This window comes from Symphodus melops (assembly GCF_947650265.1).
Source record: "Symphodus melops genome assembly, chromosome: 21".
NCBI classification, from domain to species: domain Eukaryota; kingdom Metazoa; phylum Chordata; class Actinopteri; order Labriformes; family Labridae; genus Symphodus; species Symphodus melops.
The window spans coordinates 997,317-1,010,365 of NC_136711.1; the positions used below are offsets into that span (position 1 = coordinate 997,317).

A 13,049-nucleotide genomic window follows, 5' to 3' on the forward strand; every position below is an offset into this window, starting at 1 on the left:
CAGCATCGATTTCTGAGGATTTGCATTTTGTCTAACAACTGGAAAACCTCATGACATCCAGAGGATCATCTCTGTGGTTTGTGTGTGTGTGTGTGTGTGTGTGTGTGTGTGTCTGTAACACACAGCAACAAACAAACACAGAGAGGAGATAAACCTTGAATTAGAAGTTGAATTAAATGAGGATAAAACAGACGTGATAATCACACACTAAAAGGAACATTCAGCTCTCAGAATAATGAAGACTCCTCGCTTTCATCTTTCTGACAGAGCGGACGAGCCATTAAGAACTGTTATGTTTTACGAGCAGGTGCAAAATAACGACTCTCTGATGGAGATGATTCACCCCAACAACATGTCCAGAAGAAGCTCCAACACCTGCAGCAGTTTGGAAAACCTGCTGAGATCACACGTCGAAGTAAACGATGAGGACGCACGCCACCGCCATCTCACTCACAGCTTTGTCCTTTACATGGAAAACAGTCTGGATACCACTGAAGCCTCTTTCATATTTAAAGCCTGTCAATGGATGTGTCATATTGTAAGTGTGTCTGACATGCATGTTACTCTCTGACATCAATAAGAAGCGTGTAAAAGTGATTTATCTGTTTTGTTTAAAAAGTCTCGGAGGCAGCGTTCTGAATCAGAGTCGTGTATCTATCTCCTTTCGACTCCGTACGGACTTCTGGCTCTTCGAACCACCCCGCCCGATGTCAACGACACATCAACAACAACACAGAGTCAAGGGGGGCCCAGAGGCCCTGCGACACTGAACATGTCAGCGTTTGTGATGTCTGGGGAGGAAGAACAGACTCGCTATGATGGGATTTTGGTGCATACAGACAGACAGGCCCAATTTAATGGACACCCTGAGGGCTTTGTATCTTCTCTCTACAACATAGAGGAGAGGGTGAGGGCGGGGTGGGGGGAGGTGAGGGGGGGGGAGTAAAAGACCACAGAGACAGAATTGATGTAGACGAGGGATAAACTGAGACAGGGAGCAGATAAGAGGAAGAGAAGGAAAAGTATGAAAACGGAGGATGTGTTGGAGCAGTGGGATGAAAAGTGGAAAGAAACAGCAGCAAAGGCCAGTGATCACAAGGCAGCCCCCCCCCCCGACTCCACACCGCCCACCCCAGATCTATTAGAGAGCCCTCCTCAGCTCTCTGCTCCACTCTCCTCATGACATCCCTCTCTAAAACCAACAGCCCTGCCGTCCCATTAGCCCTGCCAAGTGGAGCTATACCGGAGTTATGAAAGGCCCAGAGGAGGTAGAGGTGGAGGTGCACACTGTGTTGTGCATGTGTGTGTGTGCATGTGTGTGTGTGCGTGTGCGTGTGTGCAAAGTGTGTGACAGGTATGAATTTGGATGCCTCAGCTGACAGCGCGGTGCCACCAGCACGTCCCTGCACTCCTCTCGCAGTGCGGGAAGCGGAGAAAAAGGGGGAGCCACGGAAAGGCCTGACATTTAACAACCGACAGAGTGTTCACATTCAACCTGTAAATGTTAACGGCTATAACAACCCCACCTCAGACGGTTAGTGGGGGCTTCCGGCCCCTGAACACGAGAAGCCCCCACCTCCTCATTGATTTCTTGGAGGCTTAACGCTGACCTAATTACAGCTGGGGTGATAATACTTAAAAGTTATATTTATAGCTCGGCTAATTTTAGCTTCCACTGCTCAATCTTAAATGAACGGCTGCTCGGAGACTTGAGCTTACAACATGGAATTACCCCGACAAAGGCTTAACCTACATCTCTCAGTGAAAGTCTCCTTTTTATAATTAATGTCTGCCTCACTGCTGTTACGTTTGATAGAATCCAAACGGCAGACTGTTTGTTCGAAGTGGAAGTGCCTGAAACCTACTTTTACTGTATTGGCCAGCAGGGGGCGATCTATTGGATCCATAAAGAAGTCTTAAAGCTGTCCAGTTCAGTTTGGAACAGTAAAGCCTGATCTTGCTTGCTTGACAACAGCTAATCGTACCTCCCCATTAGCTTTGTAAAAGCGTGACATCACATCATCATGGCGGCCTGCCAGTAAACTCAACGAAGAAGAATAACGTGACGGAAACCAAGGGCAACAATGGAGGCCGTCCAGCAGAGGTCAGCACCTCCGAGGTTGTTCACAAAAACAGCCTTGAAATGATGCTCATGTAATCGTGGGGATATTTAAACGTGGCGCTGCTTTGCCCTTTATTAACGCTGATTATTTCCACCAATGAACAGGCTGCGTGTGTTTAGCTCGTCAGAGTCAGATACTGTAGGTACGCTCGGGGTTTACTTTGGTACTAGAGGACATTTAGTATTATTACTCCAACGTCAGGGGGCTGTGGCTCAGCGGTGAAGTCGGTCTATAGGAAAGACAGGGGGTTCGATACCCAGCTCCTGCAGTCACATCTCAGATGTGTCTTTCGAAGAGAGAATTAATACCAGGTTGCTTCTTCGACTCTTTTGTGACCTGCTGAGCTTTGAGTCGTCAGATCTCTTTCAGCCTCCACTACTGTATCAAACCGCACAGAGACGAGTCAGAACACTGGAAAATAAAAACTCAAGCTCAAGTCCATTAAGCAGTTACATCATCAAGAGCTGTAAAACATTACAGACTTATTCTCCACATTTGATCAGACTGAACTTTGAGAAAAAAGAACGTCAATAAGAATCTGGAAGTTTAATTCAAAACTAGCGCAGCGTAGCATGAACTGTCGATAACAGAAGATGAAATACTTCTCATGAGTTGATGCTTGCAAACAAACAACAAGCAACAGTGTCTTTACTGTCCTCTCTAATCTCTGCTGCCTGGTTTGACAGCAGCGTGGTACCATATTACAGTATGTGCTGACTAAAAGGGAAAGGATGAATATGCAAAACCGAAGGTAACAAGACTGAAATAATGAGCTGTGTGGGACGTTTCTCCACCAGCCGTCTGAGCAACTGACATCCGGATCATCATCATAATTTAACATCTATTTAATTTCAGTTCTTCAACCACCAAAGCCATCAGACAAGCAAATCACGTTTTTCTCTCCAACTCCTGAGAGCAAACTTTCAACACAACTTTGTATAATGACTCCGTTAAAGCTGCAGGAACACGTCTTTCCTCCGACTGTTTGGAGGCGGGGACAAGTCAAACATCACAAACAAGTCTCATATTTCTACAAAGTACATGCACATAATTATAAAGTTTCCATATCAGACAGAAACAGGTGGTGTTATCGATCTTCCACAGCGTTTGTAACTGCTCAGGTTCGCAGTGATGGCAAATTTAGATTAAAAAAAGAACTTTTCTGTCAACTGCAAAAAAATATCGAGAAAATACATAAAAAGATAAAAATCTCAACTTCTGAAGTTAAATGTGAAACGAATTTAACTGTGAAACATTGCAGTCCCTCCAGTGTCCACTAGAGTCTGTCTCCTGCAGTGAGTCAGCGTCCATAGAGCTCTATGTTAAAATAAACATGTTTACAGCCTGGTAAAAAAAACATTTGGGTCTCGAGAGCTCCTTTCTCTCTTCAACTGTACAGCCTGAATGTTTATAAATCTCACCTGTTTACATTACAGTACATTACGGCTTAAAGGAAAGCAGAATTAGGGGCGTGGCCTCTTTGACTTTCAGCTACTCGCTGTCTGTTAGGTGTCAACTCTGCTAATTGAGAGCCTCAGCCAAGTTCAAGCAGTAACAGTAAGGGATGAAAAGTGTCAAACTGCAGTTCCTCAAATGGCCACTGGAGGCTGTCTCCAAAGACAAGTCCCCATATAGCTCGATGTTAAAATGTCTAGATAAACATATTATAGCCTGGTACAAAAACAGGTTTGGTCCTATTTTCTGTGATACAGCATCGTTAGCGATCCAAGAAGCCAATAATAAGCTAATAAGTTGATAACTTAAGTGTTTGCAAACCTCTCGCTCCTTTACAGTTCTAAAACGTCTTTCAATGACGGTCAATCACTGTCCCAAAGAACGGAGACATTCCATCATAAGGCAGAACTGTAGGATTCATAATGTTACGACCAGGTGACATGATGGTGGTCACAGACAGTTTACCATCTCTCACTTGTGCAAAACGACAGAGAGAGTCACATGCTACATACATTTTTTTTTGCAAAATATAAAAGAATTCTGCATAATTTCCATTTTTATCTGGAGAATGTAGATTTGTATGAAAGTGTAAACACAACGGCTCACACTGTGTATTTCCACCAATGGGGATCAGTAAGGATGATCTCATCTCATTGAACGTCTATAATGTAAATATCTGCTGTTGTTATCAGACCTGTTTGTGCGTCAGTGACGGACATGTAAACACTCTGTGGAGCGAAGTGAAGGTGTTTTTTCTTTTAAGCTTAATCTTTTTAAAATCTGTGCACATGTAAAAGAATCCTAAAATAAACCAATCAGCTGGAGGCAGTCCGTCGTATTTCAGCGTCATGAATGCAGTGCATTCAGCAGCTCTGCAGAAACAAAGGGGAGCAGCATGTGGTGGAAAAACACCATCAACACTTCAACAAAGTACTGAAACATATTAAAAAAAAAAATCATTGCACCACATCACTTCAGCACAACACTGCAGCATTATCATCCAGTTTAGTGGAGGCACTGGAGGCCCTCTGCCATTTCAGATATATAGTTCCAATTTCTGTTGTTATAGGTCTGTCGTGCTGCTTTAACTATTTGTATACCTCAAGTCTGCAAAGAGTGCTCATCAGATTATCTCCAGCAAACGTCTGCTAATGAGTAAAAACCAATTAACACACGTTTTGTGTCTGTAGAATTAAATAAGAACACTAATGCTCCGATATCTTTCTGCATTCATAGATAACTCCGTTAATGAGAGGCACTCGAGCTGCCGATTACAAAGTTCCTGTGTTCTTCCAGTGCAATAAAAATCCCAGTCCAGGGTGTTCCTATCCATACTGCTGGAAAGTATCTCTCCTTATCTCATAACTCACAATCACCCCCGAGGCACCAGAGGCCAAGTAGTTACTGGACGTGTCGGAGCCTCTCCACTTTGACAAATGTGCCCCGATCGTCACAGCAGGGATGGGAAAGGGCAGGAGGTCGAGATGGACTTCATAGCCTGCTCATTTTGAAATGTGATAGACAGTGAACCCAGAGCGCAGACAACTGTGACCCGGTGTGTAAAAAGGCAATAAGAGATCCATTTGATTGAAGTAGTGCTTCATGATGTTCTTAGGGAGCTCGTCTGCTCTCTCACTACAAAGCCAAAGAGACTCTAAAGGTAATAATCTCCCCTGGAAATCAAACAGTGCAACAGTTTGGCATTTTCATCTGCTGTCACATCGGAGAATAATACGCCAATAAAAAAGCCATTTCTCTCAACAGATGATTGACATACCAACCGAGTCCTTTTGTTGAAAAGCAGACTTCCTTTGAGAGGAGGCGGAGGACGAGGAAGAGGTAGAGGAGGAAGAGGAGGGTCCGTATATCTTCAGCAAGGATAAGCACAGATTTATCTGATGTCTTCTTAAAATAAAAGAAGTAACATCATCAAAACTGCCTTTATCCATGCCTCTATAGACCAGCCCTCCTCTCCACTGAGACGGACAGAGTCGAAGACCACACACACCAAAGAGGTTAGCACATTCAGTTCAGTACACACAGAGAAAGCTTCAGTGAAACAGTTCAAAATGTACATTTCAAAGGGAAGGATTTAGCACACACTGGAATGGGACCAGTTGGGTTTTTAAGGCACAACACAATGACAAACTATAAAATGTGGGCCAGCCATAACAGACATCAAGAGGTACAGAATATTCTTATTTACATACACTATGTCCCAGTTGGGTTAGCTCTAAAATAATGAGGCCCAAACTATCCTCCGAGGATGGACTTGTTAGTGAAATAAACAAAACACATTTCAGAGAGTTTGAATCTTTGTGAGGATTTCTGGAAGGCTAGCCCACATTACTACACCATTGATTTAAACAGGAACAGATAGGGGTGTAACGGAACAAGGACATGGTCTTTACCTTTAACTGTCTCGTTTTGGGTTTTTTTATGCTAAAAGAAGCAACAGCTAAAGGTTGGGCATTTTGAATAGAACGTTTAGAGGTCAAATATTCTCCTATTTTCCAAACCAGTGTAAATCAGTGTCAGAGCTTCTCTTCAACATGTGTGTGAAGTGTGTTGTTGTAAATCCACTCTGATCCTGTATTTGATCATGTCTATAAACCCCTCTATTTCAGCCCTGCTCAGAACAGGCTGTTTCTGTGTCTGTAGCTTTAAATATGTAAATGAGCTGTGTCTGACCACGCCCCCTCTCTGGAAGGGCTCGGGTGTACTCGCTGCTTTCTGGCTCCATGTCCTATTGTTTACGGTGAGAAGGCAGACTCAGAGGGCAGAACAAACACCTAGCTGTGGGAGTGTCACCCACCTGGGGGAGGGGCTACTGCCCTTTGTGATGTCATGAAGGGAGAATCTCCAAATAGTTTAAGTCCTAATCTGGTTCAACTGACAAAATTAGACGTGTTTATTTGCTTCTAGTTTTATGCTAATGCTAATTACCTGCTTGTTGTTGCTCCATACTATAAGTACAAGAGGGGTTCTATCTTTACACCCAACTCTTGCAAAGGACAGAAGTGAGGAGGATTTATGCGTGTAGATTTATTTTGAACATGCACTTTAGTCTCAATAGCCATGCTTGTTGTACCGTTTCACTCCTAGAACCAGAACACACAGACCAAAGTGCACACATGTACTCATCACACAGACAGGAGGGCTAAAGGTCAAAGGGGAAGAATACACAGGTTAGGGTTATAGAGAGGTTAACAGGAAGGCACTGCACTACAATGAACACTGCAGGTAGAAGCTGCGTCCAAACACTGATCAGACTCCACTTTTGATTGAGTAGAAATCATCTCTGATTGGTTCATGAAGTGTTTAGAGGCAACTTTGACCCTTCTAAGAAAGAACAGCCATCCCTACCATGGTGACTCTGGGAGCGGACCGGCCAATGTTTTTCTCCTGGAAAACAGAACCGAGTGGTTATTTAATACATTTAGCCTCTATGAGTGAAAATATGACGTTTGAACAGAGGAAAACAAAAAGGAATACATTCACATCACACAGTCTTTGTTTCCATTTTCAGCAGTTAGAAAACAGAACAGTAACTTCATTTCCAGCAGCCGAGTGTTTCCCTCGTGTTACAATAACACACGCGCTGCACCGTTACGCTGATGACACCATGTTTTATCTCAGTGCAATCTCAGCTATCGCTTCACTTATTCTTTTTCTTTCTGATAAAGATTGCTGGTCTTCTCAAACAAAACATCTCGGTAAAATAATGAATATTTTAACAGGATGTTTTCCATTATCCATTAATCTGCAGATTATTCAATGATTAATTCCTTCTTCGTTAACTGGAATAAATGAGAGTAAGCTGAAGACACGTCCCTGAACACAAAGAGACATTCTTTTGTCAACACAAAAAAATCAAAGCATGACATTTTTTAATTACAACATGACAAAATGAAACAAATTCTCCCCGTTAAGAAGCTGAAACCAGCCAACGTTTCCCATCAACCATCAGTGTTTATCAAATATCTTTTGGATTCATTTTCATTTAACGGGCTTAGCGATTCATTCCTGCGGCTTTACTGGAAATCAAAACGATTTCAGTGCTTGGATATTGATTGTGTCGCATTTTATCTTCTCATAAACTAGTGGCTGATGTCTCCTGACACCATCACACGATAACAAATGGCTTCAAGTCAGCCTCGGCTTTTCTTACGCACACACACACACACACACATATAGCCTACAGACAAAAGCATACAATGCCATAAAGTGTGGGAGAAGACAAAGAGGAGTTGGAGTTTTGAGATAGGGGAAGAAGGGGGAGGAGAGGATAATGAGAAGAAGGGAGGAGGTGTGAGAAGTCACTGTTGTTCCCGCACCCTGACACCGCGGGGCTCTAGCCATGCAGCACTTTGATCCATCACTATCGATTTACCCTCAGCTTCTCATCGCCGCTGCCTCCCACACACCAACACACAGCAACAGGGACGCTCTAACAATCTGCACAGCGGTGCTGACCTTAAACCCAGTGACCCAATGAACCTCTATAGTCCAAATTACACTTGTGATAAGAGGTGGGAGCACTGCTGTATAGGTTCATGGATGAGCTGCAGATTTTTCCAAACGAGCACACCGATACCAGCAGGACGTTTACATGGAAACCTCTGCGTGAAGAAGAATGTGTCATTTAATACTGAGAAGTGCTGATTTCATTACTTGAGTTCTGGCACACACTCTACATTGCTATATTCAATCTGATCCCCGTTTCCTTTAAATCAAAGAGCGGATACTTTAAGAAGCTTTAGTCCTGAGTATTTACTGAACAGGACTGTTAGGTAAGAGAACATCTGAGAGAAGAAAATTAACTTCCCTGTTTTGTAAAAGTTAAATTCTGGTTACAAGCTGCATGGAAGGACTGAATGATAAAGTAGTGACTGTATTGTGCAGGAGAGAAAAGCATGAAATATCCACTATTTAGTGTGAGAATACAGGAACATACATGCTTATCATGTCGTATGTGTCTGTGCATTAAGTGACAAATGATCACATTTCTTCTGAGCTTCCTTCTCTGTTATTGATCAGAATCTGCTTAGATGTACTGCAGTCCTACATGGCTCCTCAGAGAAACAGAAGCAGCTCTGACATTAATCGCTTCCTGGAGGCTGTTCAGATGGAGATTCCTGGGAGATGACCTTGAGCGTTATTCCAGTCAATAAGTTATCGATGGCTTGATAAATCCATCGGACATGTAATGCAAGGCCGGCCTATTGATGGCTTTGGAGGGTTTTACGCAGAGGGCTCACTCTGTCATCTCCTGCATCCTTTGATGGGATCTGATGGCATGTTTCTGCTGGGTGTGTGTGTGTGTGTGTGTGTGTGTGAAGATAAAGCTCATGTGGTCCTGTAACATGGGACACTGTGGACCCAATGAACCCGTAATGAAGACGCACTAAGACACCTGAACCTTTGTTTGCATCTTAACGCTCCACCTCAGGAGACTAGTAGAACCTGATGAGGAAATATTGTAATGAATAAACAGTCTTATGATACAGCATCATAATAAAAAACATAAAAAATACAGCAAAACTACTGTAGGTCACAAAGGTTTTAAATGCTAAGTATTAAAGGGGTAATCAACAGTAAGACAACGTGCGATGTGCAGCATGAGGTAACGTGCTAACGTGAAACAGCCTGACAGAATAACAGGACCGTCCTGTTTCCCCACTTTAACACCAGTATGTCCCAGTTTCAGGGAGAAACAGTCCCTGTCCAGATTTCAACCAACCAAAACAATACACCATGCTAACAACACAGATTTATCAGTGTGTGTCAGTCAATGTCGTTGCCAAGGCTGTTGCTGTTTTAACCAATAGAAAAAGATCACCAAGTCAAAGTTCAACACTGAACACTTCATGTGTCAATCAATCTCAGGGCTGCAGCTTTTCCTGAGCTAGTATAGCTATTCATGCTAACAGGACCTGCTGCGTAACGACAGCTAGGCTAGCTTTCAAGCTAAATAATAATAAGAGCTCCAGGTGAGTTACAGCATCCGTTACCAGCAAATACAGACATAAGCATTTTAAAACAAGTCTCAACAACACGACAACTTTGTGTGTTTAGGTTTGACTGAGCACAGAAACATGTCGACATGAGACCAAAGGTTAATCCCAATGAGAAGGAACACAATGGGATGTTCTCAGGAGAATCTGAAGCCGTGTTAAACTTTCAGCTTTATTTGTTCCAGAATGGTTTTTTCCCCTCAGCTGCTCCTGCAGATAATTCACGTGTTTGTGACCCTGCTATATGAGCTCAGGAACACCAAGCAGATCTGTTTACTGGCCTGAGTTCTCCTGCAAGGTTATTTAGAACCAAAATGTGACAGGAAACCTTGATGCCCACAGCACAGGTTACAGTTCTCCTGACTCGACATTCTGCTGTGTATTTATGATGTGTGCACTGTTTTTGGTCAACAGGAAGTCGTGTGTTTGAAAAGAGAGCTGCAGGAAGATTCAGCCACTTCTTTCAGCGATGCACGATCGAACAATCATCTCAGTTCACGGCGTGTTCATGGAAACGTGCTGTGAACTGGTGCCATGTTTGTTTTACTGATACTTCACTTGGCTGAGTCTGTACAGGTGATGCACGGAGTTCTCCAGGTAGAAAAATCAAGGTTTCTCAAGAATGAGAAAAGGGCTTCTTTCACTTTCCTAAAATCAGGATTTGATGTTAATATGCACAACACACAAAAAAACTGATACAAAAAAATGTCCTCATCAGAAGCGGGACACGTGAGTCCATGCGAACACACTCATATACATGTAATGCACGAGCACTGCAGTGAGATGAAATCCTGCACTTCAAGTGTTCAGAGTAATTGTAAAGGGATTAAAGGTATGAAATGAGACTTGTGAAGCAGAGCTGTACGAGGCAGCGGAGGAGTTGGCAGCTCAGCAGTAAACTGCATCGGTTATGCTGCTTAACTGGAATACAGTGAACGTCTACACCTACAGACAGTGATGCTGGCTGGAGGAGGCACAGAGGCCGGACTTTCTGCTGCAGCATCATTGAAAACGAAGGATTCTGTGCACTGAGGAGACCCCCCCCCCCCCCCAGAGCAAATCTTCCTGCCAGCATGCCGACCATCATCCCTTAACAATGTTTGGTCAGATTCTCGGCCCGAGGTAAGAGACTCAGCTGCATTTCCAGCCAGCCTCACCTCAGCCAGCCCCGACACATCAGCAGGGCTTCATCCAGAGAGCAATGATGGATGATGGACTCAGCCCGCCAAAATGTCAGCCGCAGACGTGTTGTGTGTTCAGAATACACTCGGAGCCAAGAAGAGAAATAGCCAGAGGAGGTGAGGAACACTTTTCAGAGGACGCTGCATGTTACATGTTGCTGCCTTGATGGGGTTTTTTTTTTTTTTTTTTTTGCACTATATGATCTAAAAGGAAAATAAGTCTGAACTCTCATTGATAATTATGTTTATTTCAGGGAGGGTAAATGCAAACAGCGACTCCAGGGGCCGCTGCCATGCTGTGATGTATACTATAATAAAACTAAACGTTTTTAGTTTTCACGTTTAGTGACTTCACGTTCTGATGGATTTCATATCAGCACATTGTATGGCGTGTGTGCAGCATCTCATAAACCATGTTTGCTAATGGTGCTGATGCAAGAGCCTGGAAGCTGCATTCCAACAAACTGATCATTAATTCAGATCCACAGATGTTTCATTGTAAAGCGATGACTCTGAGCTCTCAGGCTAACGCGCACACGGCTAAACGCTAAACGCCAAGACGAGGAAGAAACCTGCAACGTTAGGAGCTCAGAGTGAAGAAGCCAAAAACAACTGGTGGATTTATTGTCCCAAGACAAGAGTCCAAACATCACTGTGCTGTACAGATTCTGAAATGTGGACATTTCATACACTTATTGTTTTATTCATGTTAACCCCCCCTCCCCCCCCCTCCCGACCTTTACTTATAAACTTCAACATTTAATTACAACAAAGAGCACCAAGTTTTGAATTTCTAAAAATGTGTGTTTTCTTTCTCACTTGTCTCCCAGGTTTCTTCCTTCTTTCAATCAACACCTCACTGAGCGAGGACGCAGCGCGGGTTTCATGCTCGGCTAATCACGCTAAATTAGCATATTAACAAATCAACTGGCACGACGGAGAGCTTCTCTCTGTACCTGTGGCAAAACACTGGGTGTAATATTATTATGCAGCGTACTGAATGTGTGATTGGTTTTCACACACCCCCAACCCTAACCTTACACACACACACACACACACACACACACACACACAGCACCCCCCCCCCCCTCCTGCTGGGAGTGTTGGATTGCTATCAGGCCCTGAGAAAGCTGCTTACATAACCACGCTGCCAGCACCAGCCCACGTCAGGCTCCATATTAGATGATAGCATCTTTAATGGCTCTTTGACAATGTTACATCTCACTTGCAGTTTACGGAGACAAGGCCTTTCATGTGTGTGTGTGTGTGTGTGTGTGTGTGTGTGTGTGTGCGTGTGTGCGTGAGAGAAAGAGGCTGTCCGACTGAGTACAATAAGACAGTGTTCAATGAAAAGGAATCAAAGGGAAGATGTTGTCGTCATGAAGCACCAAAGCTGTTTGTCCAATTTTAAGAGCAAAAAAACATTTCGGATTCATTGGCGGAGCAGCTTGTGCGATTGTTTGACGCGTTCTCGAGGGCTTGGAAATAACGACGTGAAATATTCATGCTGAACTGATTCAGGGTTTGGGACTGCAGAGCATGAAAGCCAGTCGTGACGTGATTAACAAGAGAAGAGTACAAAGTTGCCAGAGTTTACCGGTCTTCTTGCAGGGGAGTAAAAAAAGCTTTCTTCATTAACTCTCCATCTCGTACAGCAATCCCCCAAGCTCAGATAGAGCGGGCCGAGCGAGCAAGGGGAAGATTAAGAGAGGGAGAGCGAGAGCACAGATTCGATAAAGAAGGGCAGAGTCTTATTTCAGTGCTTCACACACTGCTGGATGATCAAAGTAGAAAATGCTGTTTTAATTCCAAGAATCATATCTCATCTCCTGTCCACAAGCTCATTATAGAGAATTATGCTGCAGGACAGAGAGGAGAGAGAGAGGAGGAGGAGGAGACGCAGACGAGGAGCACCGAATAAACCCCAAAATCCTGCTGGTGTACTACACTGTTCTTAATTCTCTCTGACACACTGCAAACCTTACATGACCCGTTTTAAATGTCGGGAACGGGTAACTATGACCTTTGCTTTCACTCTGACGCATGAACCTGCGTGTGGCCATCCTTAAATATAACCTCCTTTAACACACACATCGTTGACGTAGGTAAAAAGGAGCACACGTCTACCTTAACCATGTCGAGCCTTTATTGTTTAAGTCGAGGTTAAAGCGCGTTACGTCCCAGTCACTCAAATGCCACATCATGAGGAGACATTCTGCATTAAAAAGCAGCTGTTGTTTCCAAGGTGACCATATTTTCAAAGCCTCTATATC

At 43.6% G+C, this 13,049-nt stretch overlaps 1 protein-coding gene across 8 annotated transcripts in view; it reads right to left on the reverse strand.

Moving 5' to 3' along the window:
- The window catches only part of LOC306842396 (shisa family member 6), a 69,210-nt gene that overhangs the window by 15,633 nt on the left and 40,528 nt on the right, over nt 1–13,049 (reverse strand). For 5 of the 8 annotated variants that reach the window (XM_079372619.1, XM_079372618.1, XM_079372613.1 and 2 more), the window contains one exon: nt 6,945–6,983. The exons of the other annotated variants lie outside the window; for them this stretch is intronic. In XM_079372619.1, coding sequence (XP_079228745.1) covers nt 6,945–6,983 — 39 coding nt within the window. The remainder of the gene's footprint in view (nt 1–6,944; nt 6,984–13,049) is intronic. 8 annotated transcript variants of the gene reach the window in all.